Source organism: Podospora pseudopauciseta, assembly GCF_035222475.1.
Source record: "Podospora pseudopauciseta strain CBS 411.78 chromosome 5 map unlocalized CBS411.78m_5.2, whole genome shotgun sequence".
Classification (NCBI taxonomy): domain Eukaryota; kingdom Fungi; phylum Ascomycota; class Sordariomycetes; order Sordariales; family Podosporaceae; genus Podospora; species Podospora pseudopauciseta.
Genome location: NW_026946666.1, coordinates 1,004,757 through 1,027,088, shown reverse-complemented (window position 1 = coordinate 1,027,088; position 22,332 = coordinate 1,004,757). Strand labels below are relative to the sequence as shown.

Genomic DNA, 22,332 nt, shown 5'->3' with positions numbered 1-22,332 from the left:
TCCTGTGGCCAGGGGAGAAGGAAGGGAGTAAGGGGTGGTGGGAAGATTGGCAGAGTTGGGGACTGGAGGGATTCTGAGAGGTCAACTCGGGACGAACCGAGAAGGTAGGTCTATCAACCAGAACATTTGATATTAACCAGAAACCATTATCACGTATCGTGGACCTAATTCCAAGCTAGAAGTGGTAACCCTATATCCTTTAAGCGCTTATCATTCCACCAACGTTTCTATTACCTACTCCATCTTCTCTTTCTCGTCTCGGTCCATCTCGTTGCTACCTAGTCTGCCCCGCCTCCTGCTGTGAAACTGTTTCAACACTACAGGCTGCATCCCATCCGGCGCCTTGTCTTGACATCAATCCGCTCCTGGCTGGGCCTAAGTTGTCCGATGCTTCATGTTTGTTCTCCACAGTGCTAGTACTGTCCACTTCTGGTAGTAGACCGTGCCATGCAAAGGCTGGAATGATAAGAATCCGGGCTGCCTTCCTGGGTGTGCAGATACCTGTTTCGACAGCAATGTCTACCAAGCCTTCAAACACAGAGTTCTCCAGTGACCTGGGAGGAGTTTCCACGTCCTGCCATGTATTCTGATATTCGTACATGTAGCCATCTTGCTCCTTGCTAGCCGGGGATGTATCAATATCAAGGTTTTCAGTAACGCCATTCACCTTCTCGATATGTTCTGCTATCGCTAAGAGGAAAAGGGAAAAAAGCTCTTGAGCATAGCTTTCAAGACCGGTGGAGGCCTTTGGCCAAGGGACAATTATGATTCTCTCTTCACCAGAATCATCGTTCGTGAGCGTCCTAGCCTTGGTGTCCCCGTCGCTTCCATTTTTGCTATCGAGTACCAGTTAGTCACAGGCACAGTGGACGCGGGTGTGTGCATCTGGTCTGGAGGTTAACACGGCGAACTTACTGTGACTTGGCCAAGGGCGACAGATACATTCCCCAGCAGAGTCCCCAGCCCATTCCATAGTCGTTTTCGTCAGCGATCCCATTCATATTTCCAGCCCTCGACCTACTTCCAAGCCACCGGGCTAGATTACCCTGCACCGGATTGTCGGAGGGTACTGGTTGCGTCCCAATGATTCTAGCCATTCTGAAGGGCTGACTGCCACAGGAAGAGATTGAAAGAAGAGCTTCAAGAATATCCCGCATCTTTTTCGTGGGGTAGTCAACTGCCAAGGGAATTTCTGTTGAATAAACGTGGGATGCTGTGGCCTCGAGAGGTTCGCAGCCATTTCCATCCTTTGGTGATCTGTACCCTAAGCAGTCCACTCCCCATATCAATCGACCACACTCTGCAGATTGGGAAGCCCTTTTAAGAAATGGGGAAGTTTTCTTCCAACTGATCAGTGGTGTTGGATCCCTCCCCGACTCTTCCAAATATGCCATGACTTTCCAGATTGCATTTTCCAAAGTTTGAGCTTGCGACGATGCAGCAGACTGTTCTCTGTGGAGAAATGACGCGTTTTCCCACATGGTCAGGAGTGCATGAACTTCTGTGCCCTGTTCCGTTGCAGCACCCCCCGGTGACTTCCCCTCAATTCTTATGGATGTAGACAGGTGAGGCAGTTGTCGACCGGTTGGCGGTGTTGACTTTGGAAGGAGGACTTCGTGACGCACAGGTATATTTCCTGTAACACGTCCACTTTGATACCAAAGCTTGCAACCGCCGGTTATGATGCCGAGAGATTCGAGAGACTCACAGTTCAAGCCCGTCAGCTTTTTCCTGGCGTACCTTTCTATCGAACTTTCCAAGGTATGCCATTTAGCAACGTTCACCGCCAGGGTGAGCGCAGGGTCCAGATCTGTATTTACCAGGACAGCAGGGAGGCCCTTGGCAAGGCCTCGTCGAACGTAGGCCCTGAAAACCGTCATGACGAGCGTGGCGGCAAGCTGGATAACGGCAGCTGACCAATGCAATCCCCTCAATCCAATAAATTGTGTGACAAAGCCCATGAACGACAGCGCTGATCCTGCAATTGCATAATATCTCGCAAATATTGATGTTAGCAAACAGCGGTATTCAGGCTGGAGGGTAATGAACATACCGAGTATTCATCTTCATGCCCTGATAGAATGATGCATAGACGTCAGGATTCTCGGGGGAGTTGAAGATAAGATAACTGTCAAAGTGCTGGTCGTTCACGGTGGCGGCCAGTTGAATGCGAAAAATGCGCACTCTTTTTCGCATTTTTGCCTTACATCTGAAAGTCCTTTCTTTACTGACAGTCTCAACTATATGTCCGCACAGGAGAACCCCGAGAGTCAAAAGCAGCGTGCCCAGAAGATAGCAGGGATATCCGTATGTGGTGGTGGGAACTTCGACCTGGGCCAAGTTCCAACGATAAGTGACAGTCCCGCTCACAACCAGGGAGGCTAGTTGCAGGACAGTTCCCAGAGCAGCCCACATCCACATTTCACGGTTCGAAGGGATGGCACCGCTGATATTCAAGCCAAGATTGGGCGGCACTTTTGCTAACAAGCTGGTTTCGCGATCCCAGTCTTTCGCCATGAAGTTGACCTCGAAAGTCCCCTGTGCCACATCATTCCACAGGGGATAGACGTTACCCGTGTCGGTCATGATGAACGGCTGAGATATGAGGGGTTGTCCGCGTACTCGAACGATCTGGGTTCCTGTCCACAGTTCGCAAACCTCCCTAGATGTTGAAGAGAGTAACTCAACTTCAACGCTGGCCCTGTCCTCCCTTGCTCTGCCGATGAGCGCCTTGAGGTTTGGTACGGTCTCACCCGCTACACGGATGGCGCTCACAACAATGGTCAAGATACCCAGGGGGCCCATTGCCAAGAGTACGTTGTCGGCCCATCCCACACTCATGGACAGGAACTGTTTTGTGACTTGCTCCCCGAAAAGCGTCAGGAGGGGGGCGAGATCGCTGAAGAGGTTGTTGGCAAAATCGTTGCCGTCAAACTCGCCTCCTGGGGAATCCATGATACTGAATAGGTACCTTGACTAGGGCATTGATGTGGAATGAAATTCGCAAGATGTGGCTGTGGGTGTTCTCAACCAACCTCCAAAATTCGCGTTGTTGGCACTTGAATGCACCTGGGTTCAGCTTATCGGAGCGCAATGCTGTGATTGGTGAGTATCACACCATGCTTCATTGGTGCCCGCAGTGATAACTGCTCCCCGGCTAAGCCAGATTCGAGCAAGTCTCTGGCCGACTGTCGAACTGTCGTTTCTGGGAGGATGTCATTGAAATCGCGATGTTGACTATGGTAGATGGTACCAAAATTGTTCCGGAATTAAGTTCAACCATCTCTGTTGGCTTTTCTCACTGCCCAACTCTGCTCGTCTCTAAATTTGCCAAGCCTAAGAGCTCAGGGGCTCAGGGGCTTCAGAGGGGTGATAAGCACGGACCACCCACCCAGGATGTATCAAGAATTGAGTCAACATCAAACGGGCTCCAACGTCACGACGATGTTCATAATATCAGGTATTGAGTGATATATGATCGACGAGAACCGCGTGGGTGGCCGCGACATCTGGCCGCCTCATTTGGTTCGTTGCGGGCCGCGGCACATCAGGCTCCTTCACAACTCCAGACGATTTTGAGTGCGAGATACCAAGTCCGAAATCGCCTGGCAGTGGAAAAATCCAAATATAGGCTGTGAAACATGACAACGGCCACGAGAGGTATCCTGACATATCCATTACAGGTTTTAGGTCCATAACTGGCACCAGCCAGATTCATGTAGCCAAGCAAGGAAGCCTAGGCCTGTACAACCGATGAAACAAATGATAGCGAGCTTAAGGTAGTGCTGAGGTGCTCCATGGTGAGCGTTAAGTTCACAATTGGATCCAGCCACACGGCGCACAGGTCATGACCCGAGAAATCCGAGATACACTTCGCCTAGAGGAAACAAAGCAAGAGACCTGGGAAGGAAATGGCTACAGCCATGTAGCCACGGCATATAGTCGGCCGTACTGTTTCGAATGGAGATAACAGGCTTCAGAAAATAGCATAGCGCTATCGTCACGAAGACATAAAAAGACCTGTTCCTTTCCACGATGCAAGAAGTTCTGAACAACAGCAAGACAACAGCAATACAATCACAACACAACCAATTCACAACTCAACAACAAACCACATCTACAAACCCTTCCCAATCAATCATCCAAAATGCGTGCCACCACCACCATCATCCTCATCGCCGGCTGCGCCAGCACTGCCTTTGGGGCCGCCACAAAGATGTTCAGCGACGAGAACTGGTACGTTCTCCCTGCTCTTCCCCAGATGGACTTCCACTAACTAAATTTGCGCAGCGGCACCGAAGTCGACAAGAAGGTCTTCAACGGTTTCTCGACCGGTGATGCCCCCATCCCCTCCGACATCAAGTCCATCAGGACCGACTCCTTCTCCGATACCTGGTTCGCCTACCAGGACAGCGAGGGCCCCAACTGCAAGGGTGACCTCATCATGCGCGTCAAGAATGATGAGTGCATCAAGACTGCTGATCTTGGTATTGGCTGCACCCGTCTGTGCAGTGGTGGCTTGGGAGGTGGAGATTGCGCCAGCACCCAGGCTTAAGCGGTATTGACCGTGTCTTTCAGAGGAGTTGGGCGTTTGCATTGGACGGTGTTAAGTGTAGCATGGCGTTGGGTTACTGTTTAGAATTGATGTAGCTGGCTTGATGCTGCTTAGATTGGAATAGACATGCCGCAGTGCGGACTGAAAAGCACCTGATACGCTCTGAAAACGAGTGGGAAAAGAACGAAGGTGAAGGGGCTGCACACTCTACTCTTCAACACTCACCCTCATCCCCCCAAAACTAGCAATTATATCATCCATCGCGCCCAGCCTTCTCACAGATTCACCAGCACCAGACTGGCTCCCCCCATGACCAACCTGCATAGAAGCAACCGACTCTGTATCCGGCACGGAAGGGTACGTGTTACTATCATGCCCATTCCTCACCGCAAACCTCTCCACCACCGTCCTTACCGCCTCCGGCTTCACGTTCTCAATCATCCACTCCATCACCTTATTCCTCATCCTTTCTGCCTCGGCGCCGTCCTCCGGATATACGTGTGGAACCCGCCAGTTATGGTAGTAGTTGTGGGAACTAGAACGGACCTGAATGCGACCTGTTGAAGAGAGCAATGGACAGTCAAAGTACAAGTGGCAGAGGCGACAAGTTGGCTTAGAGGTGCCAATGTACCGACCGAAGGCGGCTTCGTTGTAGAAACGAAGTCCTGAGTTGTTTGTGCGTAACTCGCGGAGGATATGATCGGCAAGGTGAACTTCGGCGTGAACGATGGGGTGAAATTTCTTGCACTTGGATCGGATGGTGCTTTCGAGCTCTGTGGTCAGATCAATGAGGTGGGACTGGTGGCCGGCTGCGTCGGTGGTGCTCTCTTTGAAAGTTTTGAGAACGGCCTTGTCTGTGGTCAGCCGTGAGAGGATACGTTCCGGAGAGCCTCTGATTGAGGGAGGAGGAGCGGGTGTGCTGGAGGGGACGTGGATCACTTTGAATCCAGGGTCGAAGAGTTCGGGCCAGCGCTGGCGTGCGGTGATGAATATTGCGACGGCGATTGTGTAAGACTGCAAGTGGCCAAGAGAGTGGTAGACTTCAGTCCAGGGTGTCTTGTTGGCCTCTTCTCGATCTTCGCGGGTACGTTCCCGGAGGTATTCCTTGACGTGGGGATTCCGGAAGATCTTGCTGATGGTACGGAGAAGAAGCTGGCATTTAATGGCAACTGGAACGGGGTCAGTAAGGGTCTTATGACGTTATGAAGCCTGTAGCTTCCTCCAAGACCTGATGATACCCACATTCGCAATCAGATAAGAGTGGCTCGAGAGAAGCATCAGCCAAAGTCTTGAGTGCTCTTAGAAGAGTCGCTACGTCTGCATCCGTGCAGGCATTGGCGCAGAATTCGAGGTGTCTGGCCATTTGGTAGTCGATGTGAAGCTTTGTAATGCGGGGACGGTTGAACTCGAGTATTTGCTGCATCAGAGTCAAGAACAGAAGGGAGTCCTCTCCATTGCGTCGCGCCTCCTGGAGCTCGGGACCTGAAATTCCCCCAAGGGTATTCAGAAGCTTTGTCACAAACCGGGTTGTTGTCTGGAAACTTATTTCCGTTCTGCTGTTTGAGGTGAAGCGATACTCGATGATGTCCGGTTGCAAGACAGAAAAGGCGGTGACGGTATCGCCCCCTCTTTCACTGTCGCACACCTGGCTAAGCTTGTTCACGAAACAGAAAAAGGTTCCTTGCGAGTTCTTGTCAGCAACCCCCTCGAGGTCAAGACTCGGGGACCTGGTGCCGTTTTCTGTTCTTGAAAGAATGTGAATCATGCTGCAAATGATCATGAGGGCCTCGTAAAATCGTTTGCGCACGCTGGGTGGCAATGTGATGGCTGTTTTTTCCTCTGAACTCATGATGTTTGAATCTACTAAAAGAATAGCCGCCAAGTAGCTACTCAGTACGTTCGTAACTGTGAAGTCGACGGGAGAGATTCAACTCTGAAAATTGCCGAGGGTAGAGATCTAGCACTTACTTGATGTATATTTTAGTTGAAGACCGACATGCCAAACATCTGAACAAATCCACACTTTGCAATTCGATCACTGCTTTGTTCAGTGGCCCAGGATGACCACGTAGGTAGCAAACAAAATAGGCTGTGTATTTTTAAGCCCCACTGAGATCGTACAACCCGGAGCGTTCCAATATGGACCGACGCGGCATGCCAGAGATGATCGATTGGTTTGAATGCAACGTAAAGAGCTGCGGTAGGCGGCACTAATGCAGTAGGCGGCACTAATGCAGTAGGCGGCACTAATGCAGTAGGCCATATTTCTGCAGTAGGCCTACCTCGATGTAACCCTCCCTCTCGCGGCCCGCGTGCGACATCCTCACTTGTGGGATCTGTGTGACGTTGTTTGGATCATTGGGTGCCTTGGAGCCTCACAACCGAAACTGCCAAACAAATCTGGCGGCAGACGACGGGGAAGGTTCCTGCTGTTTCTAATCTGTGCAGCGGAGGACTAGCAAACGGAAAGGGCTTGGTCGGTATTTGAGCTGGCATTCTTCTGCGCTGCTGCTGGGATCGTGTGTTCCTCCATCTCCATCATCTCTTCGTAGCTCCCGAGCTGCACACCACACACCTAGCTCGTTTCACCTTCATTGACAGGGTATTTATACATTCATTCTAGTCTGATACGACCACGGGCTGCTATTTTGGTACCTCTCCAGGCGTTTCCTGTATCACCGGTGATGTCTGACCACCAGTTGGTACCACCTCTGTCTCACCAAGGAGCGCCAAGTTGCTAATCACAGGGGTTGCGCGTATACAGTTACCAGTCCCCAAACTGGGTTTCCGAATCAGATGCTTTCACAGAAAAAAATGAGGAGCATCCATGGATTGTTGACCTTCCCCTTCAAGGGCAAGGGGTTGGACTTGGCTCACAGGCGATGGCGATGGAGCCATACACCTGCTCCCAAAACGTTGACGAAGGTGTAACGGTGAACCCATCGCTTCTGATGATGCAACGAGGCCTAGAAGTTGCAACTACCAACCCCGAAATCACTTATGATGGGGGCTGTTTTGACCCCTTGGCCCACGTTCCGCATTCTGTAGCGGAGATGCGCACTGAAGTCCCAGTACTGAGCTTGTAGAGCTCGCCACACGGATATTCAGCTAGCGTTTCCACTCCAGAAATCGCCGTGGTCTCATTTCACACGGCACCCGACAATGAGTTCGGATTTCCTTGCTCTTCGTCTCAATCATCCGAGATATCCAGCAATTCAACCATTTTGACACCAGACGAGTCAGAATATGGGTCCGATTCAGCATTACCCGACGACCTCCTGTTTTCCTTCAACAACCCCGTCAACGACACCCTGTCGGCAAATTTCACACACCAGATCAATGTGCTGCCTACGCCAAACGACCTTTTCCCTGCTGCAAACGCACATGGTCTTATCATCTATCCCCTCCCCGCCTCGATGACCGAGCCACCCAGCCAAACCAACCCGGCCAAATCTGAAGTTCCGTACACAGTCATTGACGGGAAATTCTACTGTCTCTATCTTGGGTGCAAAGGATCAAAACCGTTCAGTCTGCCCGGTAAGCTTAGAAAGCATCAAAAAAATCACCGCAGGCCAACAGAGTGCAACATCTGTGGCAAAGGATTTGCAGAGCAGAAGGATCTGGATCGCCACAAACTTAAGAGCCATGGTGACCGTGCTGATGTTCGTGCTGATAAGAGGGTCCAAAGGCACAGGAAGAGGTGCGAGATCTGCGGACAGACTCAGAGGGCGGATAACATGAAGCGACATATGCTTGTTCACGGCCGTCGTTGATAGGGTGTTTTGTTCCAAAGATTGGGAATTTACACGCATGGGTTGCTGCTTGTTTTGGTTTCTTGTTTAAGTTGGCATTTCTTAATGATGTTATGACCCAGATTTACGTGAGAGGGAAGGATTCTTCAAGTTATCTTGTCAGTTTGTCTAGAGATATACTCAAAGTGTGTTTGTTATTTCCATGAGCCGTCTTGAGACCTTCTCATTGTAGATCCTGACGATGATATATGTTTCCTCAAACTCCACCACTCAGCAGTCACCCCCCCTTCCCCTAATGATAACATTCCACTTCATCTCGTGAAAGACCTGCCCAGCGACCATTCCAGAGTACCCAATCGTACAACTGTGCAAAAGGTGCAGTCGACTGTAGTGTGCGGGTCCGTTAGTCCTCAACAACTGGCAGTGATGTTTTTTGGCCACAAGGCAGCACAGTTCTTGCTTGGTGTCAGCCTTATATCGTTAGTTGGGTGAATGTAGACACCGGCCAGTTTTGCGGATACTGAGTTTTCTCTTCATTTGCAAAAGCCAAATCCAAAGTGCAAAGGGGGGGTTGTTGCATTGTAGGAAATATCTGTCTAAAGAAAGGCCCTGCTCTTCGTCCAAGCTCAAAAAACAACCAAGAATAGCTCAAAAACATGAGAAGTGGGCAAGAATGGGCTCCAAGAATGGTCCCAAAGAAAGAGTGGAGACATAAAAGCCAAAGCTAAAACAGGGGTAGAGGTATCAGGGTGTCCTCATGAGTCGTAACAAGCCTTCATCAAAAAAAAAACAAGAGGAAATCCAACATAACAATCTTCAAAGAAACAGAATGATGCCCAGAAAGTCATGACTTGGTGCAAAACCATTGAGAACCCAATATTATATCCAATGAACCCAAGCACAACTGTCTTCTCTTATGCCGAAGGCCAGTGGTTATGGTTGTCCCTATGTCTCTTCACATTGTCCCGACGTCCATGATACCCGCACCCTTGGAAACCGCACCACTCCTCGTCCTTGGGGATGTTCTCTGCAGAGGCATATTCGGGATGGTGAGTCCACAGGTGTCGATGGAGGTCTTTAGTCTCGGCTCCACCACCTTCACAATCGACGAAAGGGCACTGGCGGCGTTTGGTGTGATTGTTCATATGCTTGCTGTTTGTGGGTGGGGTGTCAGCTAGAGAAGACTCAGAGGATGCGTGATGCAGGGTGGACGAACTCAAGATCACATTTCCGCCTGAAGAACTTTCCACAAACAGAACATTTATTGGGGTCAGAGCTGGTCGGCGAGGCTTCGGTGGTGTCGGGTTCTTGTGAGTAGGGCTGTGCATAGGAAGTAGAAGCTTCGCCAGCCGTGTAGTAAGAGGTGTCTTCATGTTGGTAGAGACTGGGGTCCACTGAGTAGTCCTGTTCTTCGTAACTGGTGTGTGCAATATCATGAGACGTCATTGCTGTAGGAATGATTGTGCAGGCGAGTTGGCTGTTGTTGGTGTCGAACGTTTGGTAGGTGTAAGGAGTGGTGGAAGGAATCGTTGAAGCTGTCCCCGAAGCGGTGAAAAGTGGATTCGAAACTGAAAGGTCGGAGAAGAAAAGTCGCAAGTCTTGGTCAGTTTGTGCTTCTTGTTGTACTGCAAGATCCAAAGTTGCAGGCACACTCGAGTTCTGTTGGGCCGTGGAGTACTAAGACTCGTGGCCGGAACTCGAAGGATAAGATGGCACAAAGCTGTCGACCTGGGACGTGGGAAACTGATTTTGAGCGTCGCGGTAGTTGTTGGTGTAGTCAATCTGATGGCTCCCTGTAACGTATGTGAATGGAGCTAGAGCTGGTGTATTCTGCTGGGCCTCAGCCGGAGCCATGTACTCAGTCGGCCCAGCTGGATAGTCCAAAGGTTCAAGAGGTGCCGGATCGAAGTCATTTTGTAGGAGCCTGGGATCGATGGCCCCCTGCCCCGGAACAAGCTCCTCGTACATTTCATGACCCATTAGAGAAGAGGGGTGGTCGTAAGGCGCCCATTCCGATGCTCGCTGTTTTCCTTTGGACACCCTGCTAGAAGGCATGGGGAACCAGTGGCAATCTGGATGCAAAGTGCTAATAGTGTCAGGGCAGGCCTGGTCCGATTCGCTTTCAGCACCCTGGTCTGCGATGTTGCCGCGGGAAAAGGCACCAAACACAAGCTGAGGGACCTGTGAAAAGGTACTATTCGACCTGGACCGTTACCACTGCTGTTCCGAAATCCCAACCTCGCCTGGCTTTCGTCCCACATCTGAGGCCGTTATCCCTGGTAACAATGGGTGTGGGACTTACAGAAACTCAAGCATGCCAATTTGCAAGCCTGCAGAATGTTTAGCGTCAAGTGAAAGTGTTGTAATGTGGGGATGAAGACAGATGTGTTGGTTGAGTTGGTGACAGTAGCAGCCGATGGTGACTATCGTTCCCACACCACCGGTCAGTAACAGTGTTGCAACTAAAGGTCATTCGACATCCGTTCCCTTACCGCTCGGTGCTCCCTAGTTTCTCAATGTCGAACTTCTCCCTGCAACTTGAGCATTACATAAGGTAGATGCAAACCCAGCGCGTGTTCCACTGGACCCTCCAAGACAACTGACATTCTGTTTCAGGGGCAAATACGGTTACTCAAATACTAAGCCCAAATCAGCTGGCCGAGGAACACTGTGCTGGCCCACCGTGGTTCGCAATCCGGAGGCACCATTATTCTGAGAGGAGCGGGTTTGAGGCCCGCAACGGGGTCCCTATGCTTCCAAGGCAACCTGCGCGCCGGCATGGTTAGCGCACTGCCGGAATATGCACCGAGGCCGAGGCCCACAGTCTCGGCACGCAAGACAGCGCTGCCACGGTGACACGGCGGAACGCCAACTGGACCAGTCGAACTGTTATCATTGGACCGACCCCCCACAAGTCAATCATTCTGCCACAGCTCGCCCACAAACTTCTGCTTTCCTGCCAGAATCTCAAAGAACAAAACTGACCGTCATTTCTCGACTCTTCGTTCTGTTTGTTGCCGATGGACGCCTTGAAACCTTTGGTTGGTGATGGGTCGAGCGATGTGGTCATCCAACCAGCCAATCCTCCAATCACTGACCAGTGAGTTGGCCCAGGTTGCGACCCAAGCTTGTTCGAGGCAGATTTCCTGTATCCTCCCGCCAAAGAGGCATACAGGGGAGAGGGGCATACGGACAATGCGAAGACGACAGACGACATCACCAGGTCCCTAGCTGAGATGGTGGGATGATTATAAATTTCCTGTTGCTTCTCCCGTCATTCTCGTTTCGTGTGCTCTACTAACCAGATCACGGTTCTTAATCAAGTTGCCCGTCGAAACATCTCAAATCCTTCACTGAATTATCTTCTGACCCCCTTCGTTCCGTTCAAGCATTCCCTCAACATGCCCAGCGCAACACTCCCCGCTCAAACCTCCACACCCGTCCCGCTAGCTCCCAGCCAGGCAAAGCGACTTTATGGGGCCATTCACCTCTTCTGTGCCCTGAATAATGCACTTCCCCATGTGTCGAACCCCCATACGCCGGACGATGACTCTATTGTTACCACCCCCGACGACGATCGCGCCCTGTATAGGTGCTTTGTCAACAAGATTGCGCAAATTTGTGATACCAAGCATGGGGGAGACACCGTCACGAGCGCCATGATTGTCCAGCCTGGTCAGGTGGAATACTGGATTGCCTCTAATAGTCGCACCAAGACACAGATGGCCGGGGTCAAGAAGTTTTTGTCTGACGAGATTTTGAAAGTACTTGGAAGCATGAAAGGGCAAGATCTGGAAGACGAAGCCAAGGTCAAGGCCGTCTCGGACAGTCTGTTGAAGAAGGTCATCGCGTACTGTCGGTGGCGCCTGTACAAGTACCTCAGAACATTGGTTGACAATATTGGACTTTGCCTTGAGAGCTGCGCCAAGGACTCTGGCGCTGAGGGTAAGTTACTGGCACCTGGAAATCTATCGATGGGAGCTAAAGCTGACACAAACCAGCCACAATGGCAGGACGCCTGCGGGAGCTACTTCCGATTGCCGAGGCAGCGGTGGCCTCTTGGCCCCATGATCTCCTGTCCTGTATGTGCCATGCTAGGTCCCCATGTTATCTTCGTCCCAAGTCTGTCCACAACTAACATCTCACCTCAACAGTCACCCAAGAAACTTACCGCCTCCTCATGGCCCTCAAAAAATCCCACACCTCCTCCTTTGCCTCCTTCCTCCGCCTCAAAGCCCCCTCCTCGGAGAACGTCTCGAAATCGTCCCCAGAGAACGACAGCCCCGCTTCCCCTTGGATCAAAACTCGCCACGCCATCGGCCGCCTCCACTCATATACCCTCGCCATCCGCGTCTTCATTGTCGCCCGCGGGAAATGGCCCGACCTCTTCGAGTCCCCCGAAGTCATCCCATACCCCTCCCCAGCTAAGCTCCCCAGCCCCCTCCAGATCAAGGAAAGAATGTGCACAGGCAAAGACCTCCTCAACCGCCTCACCACCGACGTTGAAGTTCACGACGCTTACGACTTCTTTTCCCCCCAGCTCCAAGCCAGGGATTTCGACGCCGGCCTCAAAAATTCCATCAAAGACCCCAAATACATCACCACCGTCCATGCAGAAGTAACACTCTTGTCCAACCTCCGCAGGGAGACCCTTTGCCCTTCCCCTGGCAGGGAGGATGCACATTGGGATTTCTTCATGGAGGATAAATTCGGGAGGTACATCGGCTGTTCCAAGCCCACTTGCATGCTGTGTGACATGTACTTTGATGCTTCTCCCGCCAAGGTGGATAGGAGAAAGGGACACGGCAATTTGTATCATAGGTGGAGGGTGGCGGATATCATCCAGGGGTCGATGGTGAATGGGGCAGTGGAAATGTTGGTGAGGGAGAGGAAGAATGTGATTGAGGAGATGATCAAGACGCTGAAAAAGGAGGTGACGGGGCTGTTGGTGGAGAGGAGGGGATGGAGGGGGAGTATACATGATAGTCGGGCTACGCCTTCGGATCCGTTTGGGTCTGCGGTCACAGCTGTGGGGAGCGTGAGGGGTGGTTTGACGGAGGGGAGGTTGATGCAAGCGCAGGCTGGCCTACATGGGAATATGGGTAGTGGAAGTGGGAGTGTTCAAGGTCGTGGTAGGCGGGGGAGGTTGGTGTTGGAGGAGGTGGAGGAGGTGGAGGATGAGACTGATGGTGACCAGGGGGAATACATGGAGGGAGAGTCTATGGAGGAGGTCAGCAGATTGATGGGTCAGTTGAGTGTCACTCGCGGTCGTAAGGAGGAGGAGGATGATGATGATGATGAAGGTGGCGCCAAGCTCTAGGCATCTTATTTCGGTACCTAGCTCTGCGGGTGGCGATGACTATGGTGCGATGGTATTTTTGTGGCAACTCAGGGCTTTCATGTCAACGTTGTGCGATAGACAACATATTGGGAATAGGCCGATGGAACGTAAGCACTTGATGAGAAATAAGATGGATAGTGAAACGCATATGACATGCCAAGCCCACTATCCGCGTGGTGGTTGATAATGCAATCTTTAGGGCTGCAAAGCCAGTGGAGACACCCACGTTCACTGGTTGAGCATGAACTATCTGAATAGCTTCAGGGCGTAAGGCTCGCTGTCATGTGACGAAAGCAGCAGTCTCCGCGTTCGAGGTGGCGCTTGAAGCCCAATGACCATGTCTTATGGAACCTGACTCGGCTCCCCTCTTGCTGGGTTGAATGCCCGCGTTAACTTTACAACAGGTTCCAGCAGTGCGCCTGCTTCTAGTAAGAATATGGAAGGCCATACCCAGCAGCAGACATGCTTCAAAGATCAAGAACCCAAGAAAGAAGATCGTACGGGGATATATTTTACCCAGGCCGAACTCGCTTGCCAGACACCCGATATCCAGGCTGCCATCCTACCAAGGCGCCCAAGACCTACGGGCCATTATGACAAGCCCCCTATCAGCCGTTTCCCAAATATGGGCCATTCACACGGCTCTGTCACTCACAATGGCCACGACAGTACGGCCATGTACCATATTGGTTCCTATTGGAAGGCCTTGCCATCAACATCCGGAATTACTCTCTGTTTGGCAACCGTTTGCTCTGGGCCCTACTCGAGGATAAGCAGGTGATAATCGCGGTAGTCAGCAAACTGTTGGTCCAATCCGATTCGGCTGTAGCCCAGGTTTGAAGTCGGGTTTCTGTCTATGTCCTCTGGTGACCACATGAAACGGTCCTGATGGAAAAGTCGCTTGCGAAGACTGGAAGTAGCATTTCCTGAAAGATGGACGTCGACGGTTGGATAGCGTAGTTCGCGGCGGTTGAGCACGCATGAGGCAGCACCGCAAGTTGCCCACGTGCAGAGATACAAGCAATCGAGGCCCATCGGGGTCCCTTGTTCCATAAACGTTCGCATTCTGACGGGCCAAAGTAAGTACCCTGCTGTGGTTGGTGACATCTCCGTTGGCTTGGTGTCTGTCGTTTGGAATTGGCAACTGTGCTTACCACACCATGTCCTCTGCAAAAGACTGGGCATGGGACTGGTGGCAGAGTGCTTACATTGCTGGCTGATTGATGTCTCCGAGACGCGGATGGACGAGAGCCCAGACGATTGGACTGAGCTGGAACAGCAACGCTGCAGCCTTCTTCTTTCAGCGTCGGAAAGGGATAGGCGGAGTGGCCATCGTGACGCCCAAAGGTTCGCAGATGTTACGACTCAGGGTAGGTGAGATGTCAGCCTGCAAAAGATGGAGATATCGCTGCCCTGAAGTAGAACGAAAAGTCTACGAGGGTACGGACCACTTCCGGTAGAAGCACCCCTCTCACGTTAGTGAAGGCATAGATCAAGGAGTCAAGGAGCCAGGCCTCCAGGTTCCCCGTCTCACGCCACATCCATGCCGATGATTCCATCGTAAACGGTGAATGACCATGCTTTGCCGGCTTGGTTGACCGTGATGGAAACTCCATCACCGGCGGGACTCCATTCGACCGAACTTCACCGCCACCAACATGCAAGTGAACTCAATGCAGTGAACAGCCAGGCCGTCGTCCACAAAACAGTGCACTGCAGACTCTATTCGACCTCCACCAAGCTCACCATGAAGACAACCTGCACATCCACCGAGCCCTCCACCGCCTCCGGCTGTATGAAGCCCACAACAACGACAACATACACATCTTCCAATTGCCCCCGAAGGGCAGCCTACACGTCGCCGTGGTCTGATTACACAGGCGCGGCACCCACCCCCGGCGGGCCTGGATGGAATGTGTACACGTGGGTTAAGGGGATGACCTCGACCAAACCAACGGTTCCTATCCCTACCTCCAACCCCAATACCAAGCCGTTGACGAGAGGAACGAACAACTGCTTCAAGGAGAGCAACTTTCCGGGGCACGCAGACCTTCAATCCGGGGATCAAGATCGGTTCTCGGTTGATTTTTAGCAGTCTACGCAGAGGAATGGGTGACGACGACACACCATTGGGTCCGGGGATGCCCCCATCACATTCCGCGAGACAGATAGCAAAGGGTGAACTACTACTTTCGGGTCGAGTGGGTGGGTGGGTGTGTTACTACTGTCAAGAGGCAGAGCTTTGAGTTCCCGCTGGGGATGTCGCAGAGTGTGATTACGGGTTGGTTGTTGGTGAGGGAGAATTATACCAAGTGTGAGTGACTCTCTTTCTTTCCCTTGCCTGACCTCCAGGCATGAAAAGATACTAACAATTGTGGTCCTTTCGTTCAGTCAATAACGGTGGTGTGGGCGGTATATGTCAAGCAGGGTGATTGTTGTACACCTTTGCGGGTGCCAGAGGCGGACCGCCAGCTGGCTGTGAGAATTATTGATTGCCGGCAGTGCGGGTCTTCGTTGGCTATGCCCAGTGGTAGTCGTGTTATCGGGGATTCCGAGTGGCGGCCGAGATGCCGCCGGCTGTGGCCGGTAATCAGAGTCACTATGTGGTGGGAGAGAATGGCGGGATTGTTGTCGACAATTTGAAGAAGTCGTGATTGGGATAGGGCCAATGTCAGGGGGAAGCACATGTATGGTTGGGAAAAGGCTTCCATCATATCGTGTCAGTGTGTGTTGGTTATGTGAGGGAAGGTAGATAGATTTAGTGTATTAGTGACTTCTTTAACCTGCCTGTAGAGTATATTTGTCTAACTGTCTTTACCATATCTTGTGCAAAGCTGTCTTCTCCTTCAAGTGTGATGAAATCTCTAGCTGCATCACACGCTATACTGGCAATACATTCGGGCCGGTCTCAATAATCCCATGGCTGGCCTTCGAAATGCGCATCTGACACAGCTCGGCACAAAAAAAGAAGTTGGCAACCACAAATGTGCAGCCACACACGGTAACGATGGCAGGCTATATGTCGGTAACTTAGAACACGGCTCCCATGGGGATCGAGCATAAAATACAAACTCACAACCGTATTAAACTCCGCCAGGGAGGCGTCAAACACCGGTGTCAACAAGTGAAGCGTATACCCAACCAGAAATAACACCCAAGAAAAACTCATAAGCATAGTCGGACACTGCCAGAACCAGACCATACGGCGGCTGATCCCCCGCTGGAACATCCTGTCCCCCTTCCCAGGCGGGACAGGAGGTTGCAAGAACAGACTGAGACACCTGGCCAGGTCGGCCTCGCTGAGCTCATCACTCGGGTCCTTGGGTAACAGCCGGAGCAGCCGTTGGTGAGCCGAGCTGATCAGAGCAAAGAAAGAGAGAAACAAACTCCAGTTCCAGAGCATCTTGGCTATCCAGACTGTTCTTTCTGTCGAGGGCCAGGAGAAGACGCCTATTACTGCTGCTCCGGACAGCGCTGCCTAGGTGCCATATTAGACTGGATCATTTTTGAGGGTTCAGGGGTGGGGTGTGTATACTGACTGCTCCTTGAACAAATCTCAGCTCCTCTGATTTCGTCTTACGGAAACGAGCCAGTGCTGCGATGACGTCATGCTTGGCCTCGCGATAGTTTTGGTTGCGCTGGATACAATGCATTGGCTGGACGGTGTGGTAGCGTAAAGCAGCGGAATAGCTGAAGGCAAAGATTCTGAAAAAGAGACTTCTGGGGACTGTATCGCAGTTCTTGGGTGGACCCGAGTCCCGGGTATAGTTGGATGTCTCCATCTTGAGAGCAGACGGCTAGTACCTAGTGCAAAAGTCAACAGGGTGAAGAAGAAAGGAATCCTGTTCAGGTGATACTGGCAGAACGTCGAGAAATTAATTTTATGTTTGTATTGTCGCCCCTCTCTGAGATGGAATAACGTTGGGGTCGTACAGACAAAGGCTGCCTTTGGGGCTGGTGGCTCAGATCTGCACGGCGTAAAGTACGCCCGTACACTGTTTTATCAGGCAGAAAGCCTGTTAAAATGCATGAGGACGGGAGCTGAAGGGCATCGCCACGACGTAAGGAGTACCCGTCCATCCTGATTGGTAAAGAAGATTCTCTGCCGTACTTAAAATGGGCAAACACACACTAAAGATCATCTAGAGGCGGCACAGCTGTGCTACCTATGAATCATAGCCATGAGATCAAGCTACAGTCTGGACACTAGGATTGGCCTGTTCGGTTTCGAGCGCTGGGCATGACGCGTTACTCGCATCCTGCAAAAAGGTATTCTCCCAGTCTTATACCCTACTGGAAAGATAGTAATAACGATTCTGGCTTCTCCGGTTTTGATCGTTCAACCTGGAGAAACACCAAGTCCAAGAGTGATTACTACAACCTTCTTAGCACCTAGACATCATCGAAACAGTGATACCTTTCCCACATCATGTCACAATCACAACGAGACGTTTTCCTCTACAGGCGACCCATCAGTAGCTTTGCCAAAATCCCCCTCCTCAACAAATGGCGCAAAGCTACCATCAACCATTGGACAGTTTGCGTGAGCGACACATGCTACGAAGTCGCCGCCACACCCGACGATCCAAGCGGACTATCGCACAACCTGTGCATCAAGCCCAAGTCGGAATGGATCGAGGAAATGCAAAAGAAAGCGCTTGAATATGAGCCTATTAATTTGGGTGAATGCAAGACGACATGGCCGGATGACAAGATTGAAGAATGCGGCAAGTGTACCTGACCCCGTCTCCTTACTGGTATCTATTGCTCATCGATTTTCACCCATTCTTAGCAAACGATATATGGAAGGAGCTTTTTGAAAAGACATACCAAAACTTTTTATGGAACTGCCAAGAATTTGCCCTCTGGCACCTGCGGTGCATAGTAGACAATTTGAGCGAAAAGGAGATCTCGGATCGCTGGGAGAGCTGGAATCCGGATGCTATGATACCGGCAATCCTGATGGGTGGAGGGCCCGGTTTTGCGGCAGGTATGGCGATGGGTGCGGCGGCAGGTACAGCGGTTGTAGATATGGCTGTCACCGGAGGCGTCATCACATTGACGGTAGGAGCGGCTGCTTTGGGATCATATCTTCAGGGTAAACACAACAGGCATAAAAATGGCAAGGAGTTGGTGAAAAGGTGGCATGCCAGAATGAATACCAGGCCCAGAAGCTCATGGCGCCGCCTGTGGGATGCATTCTGATTGGCGGCAATGGTAAAGGTATGCAAAAGGGTGTGGTCGTTCGCAACGAAATCCTATGTAGCCTTTGTTTCCTCAAGCCCTTGTTTTCCCACTCCTCCCACCACCCTTGGGGAAACCGTGGCCAATGGTTTGATACAACGCAAATTCATCATTGTTGCCCCTTGACCTACGGACAGGAAGGGTCAGACACTTGACGTTGGGGTACAGGGCACCCAAGCCTTCAATTTCACGCGCCGAAATCAGCAAACTGGCGACGGCCTTGAACATGTCATTATATCGCCTGTTTTGAAAGCATAAGGACTCCATGTTTGGAAACACCGTTCCATGATGGTTCTCCCCTACAAATGAGGCGATTGACCAATCCTATACGCGTACCTGTAATTGCTTGATGCTTGGATGAGCGCGAATGAAGTGCTTGACTTGGGCATGGTTACTTCGGCCTCGAGCTAGTAGAGACAAGTCCACCACGAGCGTTGTCAGGGAACGTAAACGAAGTTTTTCGGACAATTCAATCCTCTGTTCATTCGGGGGCCAATTGAGCTCGAGAGTCTTCAGAGCGCTAAGATCCAGTAGTTGACAGATTTCAACGGGTCCAGAGTCGAGAGAAGACCTAACAGTGAGCCGCTTTATGGGCAGAGGAGGGGGCCGTCGATTTCCATTGCCGAGTTTCCCTACCAGCTGAACTCCGCTTCTGGATGAGCCGAGTATGAAGAGCGGTGTGCATACACGAAAATCTCGCCCAGATTCGGGGCAAGTCCTTCGGTCTGCAATATTTGTTTTGTGTCCTGGTACTTGCCATCATCCATGATGTGGAATACCACATTTGTCATGAGGTCGGTGGTGTATTTGATGCTGACCAAAAAAAAGCCATAGAGGCAGGGAGATCGGATGATATTGTATTCGTGAGCATCCATAACGGGCGCTGTGGGAGTTGGGTCATATTCGTATGGACCATCATATCCAGCGCATACGCCTTGATCTACGTGATATTAGGCATCCATGACAGCTTCCAGCATCCGCAGCCGAAAAGTGTGATGGTAAAGCCGTGTTACACGGCGTGGTATCGTACTCTTATTTTCGATGGCGTGCAGCAGACAGTGTGGAAGCTCCTCGGCCGCCTTGTATATGAGGTCAGTGAGTCCTGGTAACTGGCTGATGGAGTTGGCCAAAGGACCCCAGTTCTAGTCCCACCGATCAGAGCTCTGCCAGGAATGAGGCGGTACGCCTTGTCGGCGCGATTGCCAGAGAGCAGTAGGGCTTTGAAAGCCGTCATCGAATCCATCCGAGGGACCTCGCCCAAAATATATCCTTGGGAGCGGATTATCAGCCAAGTTCCAGTCAACAACAGTTGAACCAATGAGCACAAGGACATGGACATGACGGAAGCCGTCATTCTGGCCTAGGAACTGGGAGCAATCTTGGATCAGTTTCTCAAAACCTTCAGTCGAAACGGTCAAGGTCAGAATGCTGAGCGGACACGTACTGGCAACCGCCCGAAAATATCGGTTGGTCTACGAGAGGGATACCAGACTATCCCGATGCTCCTCGTTCAAGATTTCGCAGATACGGGTCTGCAGCTCAGTGGGGAGTTTTGCAAGAGCCATTATGAACGACAAGCTGGTCGTGGAAGGTCGTCCTGTTCCTCTTGTTGAGGATGAAGTAGGCAGCCAGAAGTTGCTTATGGGGATATTAACGCGCTGGTGCAGGGAATATCAAACGGTGTCGTGGGCCGGAATGGAATAAATGAGAGGGAAAGTGTCCGTCAATGAAAACAGTGTGGGAAATATTCGACAAAACAAAACCTTGCGTTGTGCACGAACCAATACCGCAAGCCCCGTTTACCCACCTTAGCTAATTTATAACTCTCATAAGACGCCATTCAGAGCTTATCAGCCACAACATCGAAGAGGCAATAATAATAATCGTATGCAGTTCCACGCTTTATAGCTACTCAACCCTCACAACCACCTTCCCAAAGTGCGACCCACCGGCGAGATACTTCATCGCCTCAGCCGCCTCCTCAAACCCAAACACACGGTCCACCACCGGCCTGATCTGATGCTTCTCGTAAAACCGACACATCTCCTCAAACCTATCCCTTGGACCGTTGATGATACCCTTCAGCGTGACCGTCCTCCGCAGTGCCAAAAGATTCAAATTAACCCTTGCCTCACCAGCCTTATCCTCCCGCCCAGACACATACCCGATGCACGAGATCAATCCCCCAAACGCAACGCAGTCAAGAGACTTGTACAGCGTCCCAGCACCCCCCGTCTCAAGAATAACATCCACCCCTTTATCGCCCGTGATCTTCATAACCTCTTTTTCCCAGTCCGGACTCGTCCGATAGTTGATAACGTAATCCGCCCCAAGAGCCTTGGCCTTTTCAAGTTTCTCATCAGACGACGAGGTGATGATAGCTAACATCTCATCAGTAAACCCTATCCTCCCTCAACATTTTGCACATCAAACTCACTTTTCATGCCCCCAGCCCTCGCAATCTGCAAACCCGCCACACTAACCCCCCCAGTCCCCTGCAGCAAAACCGTCTCTCCCTCCCCCTTCCTAAACCCCATCCCATGAAGCGCCATCCAAGCCGTCACCCCCGCAATAGGCAGACAACTCGCCTCCTCATCCGTCAAATACCCCGGCGCCCTCACCAGCCCCTCGCTCTCAAAAACTCTGTAACCTTGCAAGCACCCATCCAACGGCTTCCCTAACCCAGTAGCCAAGTGCTCAGGGTAAACCTGACCGGTGAGATGGGACTGCAAAAACGTCGAGACAACCCTATCACCTGCCTTCCAGGGGCTGTTGTCGTCGCCGACAGAGACGACAGTCCCGCACATGTCTGACACAGGAACTAAGGGTTTCTTGGGAGTGCCGGGTTTGTCGTAGTAGTTGTATAGCCCGTTCACGACCTCGGTGTCGCGGTAGTTGAGCGAGACAGCCAAGATTTTCACCAGCACTTCACCCTTGGCGGGGGTGGGCATAGGGATTGTTTCTTTGGTGAGGTTTTCGATGCCATCTTGGTTGGTGACCCAGCGGGTGACTTGGTTGGTGGCCATGGTTGAATATGTTGCTGCTGTTGTGTCGTTGGGCTTCTTCTTGTCACGGTGGAGTGATGTAATGCAAGTAATGAAGCCTAACCCGGGAGGAACAATCGGTTTATGTAGTTCTCGATCATCCCAGGCTCCATTTCCATGCATCATGCCAAGTCTGTCCACTTCACCAATCCTCGTCGATGATTACGTAGCTGACTTTTGGGCGAGTGGAACCAGATCATGTAACCAACACCATTGGTCAGCGATCGGGAACAAGGTATTCGGGGACTATCATTGTGACGGCGCTACGTTAGCCCGACAGTATGGCACAATTCCAGCTCCGATTAAAGGGATTATCACTTAACAACAGCAGTCGTAGTTTGATCTACCTATCCAAGCCAGGAAAAGCACGTCCAAGGTTCTTTTGTACAACATGTC

At 51.4% G+C, this 22,332-nt stretch overlaps 9 protein-coding genes across 9 annotated transcripts; 3 read left to right on the top strand and 6 right to left on the bottom strand.

Moving 5' to 3' along the window:
• Positions 1 to 125: 125 nt before the first annotated feature.
• QC763_500020 (uncharacterized protein) lies at positions 126 to 3,386 on the bottom strand. Its single transcript, XM_062912622.1, has 3 exons — positions 2,054 to 3,386; positions 916 to 1,995; positions 126 to 836 (listed from the first exon to the last, which is right to left on the bottom strand). The coding sequence occupies exons 1-3, from the start codon at positions 2,953 to 2,955 to the stop codon at positions 275 to 277; spliced, it is 2,544 nt and encodes an 847-aa protein (XP_062764054.1). The 5' UTR covers positions 2,956 to 3,386; the 3' UTR covers positions 126 to 274.
• Positions 3,387 to 4,147: 761 nt separating this feature from the next.
• QC763_0082280 (uncharacterized protein) lies at positions 4,148 to 4,555 on the top strand (the record flags this gene model as incomplete). The annotated part of the gene is made up of 2 exons (XM_062906129.1): positions 4,148 to 4,236; positions 4,291 to 4,555. 2 exons carry the CDS (start codon positions 4,148 to 4,150, stop codon positions 4,553 to 4,555), a joined length of 354 nt encoding a protein of 117 aa, XP_062764053.1.
• A 93-nt stretch (positions 4,556 to 4,648) lies between these two features.
• Positions 4,649 to 6,632, bottom strand: QC763_500040 (uncharacterized protein). Its single transcript, XM_062912623.1, has 2 exons — positions 5,798 to 6,632; positions 4,649 to 5,724 (listed from the first exon to the last, which is right to left on the bottom strand). Exons 1-2 carry the CDS (start codon positions 6,402 to 6,404, stop codon positions 4,763 to 4,765), a joined length of 1,569 nt encoding a protein of 522 aa, XP_062764052.1. The 5' UTR covers positions 6,405 to 6,632; the 3' UTR covers positions 4,649 to 4,762.
• Positions 6,633 to 8,837: 2,205 nt separating this feature from the next.
• QC763_500050 (uncharacterized protein) lies at positions 8,838 to 9,753 on the bottom strand (the record flags this gene model as incomplete). The annotated part of the gene is made up of 2 exons (XM_062912624.1): positions 8,838 to 9,459; positions 9,524 to 9,753. 2 exons carry the CDS (start codon positions 9,751 to 9,753, stop codon positions 9,222 to 9,224), a joined length of 468 nt encoding a protein of 155 aa, XP_062764051.1. The 3' UTR covers positions 8,838 to 9,221.
• Positions 9,754 to 9,984: 231 nt separating this feature from the next.
• Positions 9,985 to 11,077, bottom strand: QC763_0082250 (uncharacterized protein; the record flags this gene model as incomplete). Its single annotated transcript, XM_062906128.1, has 3 exons — positions 10,800 to 11,077; positions 10,610 to 10,730; positions 9,985 to 10,501 (listed from the first exon to the last, which is right to left on the bottom strand). Exons 2-3 carry the CDS (start codon positions 10,621 to 10,623, stop codon positions 9,985 to 9,987), a joined length of 531 nt encoding a protein of 176 aa, XP_062764050.1. The 5' UTR covers positions 10,624 to 10,730; positions 10,800 to 11,077.
• A 72-nt stretch (positions 11,078 to 11,149) lies between these two features.
• Positions 11,150 to 13,869, top strand: QC763_500070 (uncharacterized protein). Its single transcript, XM_062912625.1, has 3 exons — positions 11,150 to 12,252; positions 12,309 to 12,389; positions 12,462 to 13,869. Exons 1-3 carry the CDS (start codon positions 11,709 to 11,711, stop codon positions 13,625 to 13,627), a joined length of 1,791 nt encoding a protein of 596 aa, XP_062764049.1. The 5' UTR covers positions 11,150 to 11,708; the 3' UTR covers positions 13,628 to 13,869.
• A 2,591-nt stretch (positions 13,870 to 16,460) lies between these two features.
• QC763_0082230 (uncharacterized protein) lies at positions 16,461 to 17,745 on the bottom strand. The gene is made up of 2 exons (XM_062906127.1): positions 17,188 to 17,745; positions 16,461 to 17,126 (listed from the first exon to the last, which is right to left on the bottom strand). The coding sequence occupies exons 1-2, from the start codon at positions 17,428 to 17,430 to the stop codon at positions 16,557 to 16,559; spliced, it is 813 nt and encodes a 270-aa protein (XP_062764048.1). The 5' UTR covers positions 17,431 to 17,745; the 3' UTR covers positions 16,461 to 16,556.
• Positions 17,746 to 18,077: 332 nt separating this feature from the next.
• Positions 18,078 to 18,765, top strand: QC763_0082220 (uncharacterized protein; the record flags this gene model as incomplete). The annotated part of the gene is made up of 3 exons (XM_062906126.1): positions 18,078 to 18,381; positions 18,441 to 18,712; positions 18,760 to 18,765. 3 exons carry the CDS (start codon positions 18,078 to 18,080, stop codon positions 18,763 to 18,765), a joined length of 582 nt encoding a protein of 193 aa, XP_062764047.1.
• Positions 18,766 to 20,211: 1,446 nt separating this feature from the next.
• Positions 20,212 to 22,062, bottom strand: QC763_0082210 (uncharacterized protein; the record flags this gene model as incomplete). The annotated part of the gene is made up of 2 exons (XM_062906125.1): positions 20,212 to 21,273; positions 21,330 to 22,062. The coding sequence occupies 2 exons, from the start codon at positions 22,060 to 22,062 to the stop codon at positions 20,801 to 20,803; spliced, it is 1,206 nt and encodes a 401-aa protein (XP_062764046.1). The 3' UTR covers positions 20,212 to 20,800.
• Positions 22,063 to 22,332: the final 270 nt, after the last annotated feature.

Coding starts and splice junctions, on each gene's coding strand:
- QC763_500040 (XM_062912623.1), bottom strand. CDS start 6,404: ATGAGTTCAGAGGAAAAAACAGCCATCACATTGCCACCCAGCGTGCGC. Junction 5,725..5,797: donor ACTCTTATCTGATTGCGAAT/GTGGGTATCATC, acceptor ACCCCGTTCCAG/TTGCCATTAAATGCCAGCTT.
- QC763_0082230 (XM_062906127.1), bottom strand. CDS start 17,430: ATGGAGACATCCAACTATACCCGGGACTCGGGTCCACCCAAGAACTGC. Junction 17,127..17,187: donor TGAGATTTGTTCAAGGAGCA/GTCAGTATACAC, acceptor TATGGCACCTAG/GCAGCGCTGTCCGGAGCAGC.
- QC763_500070 (XM_062912625.1), top strand. CDS start 11,709: ATGCCCAGCGCAACACTCCCCGCTCAAACCTCCACACCCGTCCCGCTA. Junction 12,253..12,308: donor CAAGGACTCTGGCGCTGAGG/GTAAGTTACTGG, acceptor GACACAAACCAG/CCACAATGGCAGGACGCCTG. Junction 12,390..12,461: donor GCCCCATGATCTCCTGTCCT/GTATGTGCCATG, acceptor TCACCTCAACAG/TCACCCAAGAAACTTACCGC.
- QC763_500020 (XM_062912622.1), bottom strand. CDS start 2,955: ATGGATTCCCCAGGAGGCGAGTTTGACGGCAACGATTTTGCCAACAAC. Junction 1,996..2,053: donor GGCATGAAGATGAATACTCG/GTATGTTCATTA, acceptor AATATTTGCGAG/ATATTATGCAATTGCAGGAT. Junction 837..915: donor TCGCCCTTGGCCAAGTCACA/GTAAGTTCGCCG, acceptor GGTACTCGATAG/CAAAAATGGAAGCGACGGGG.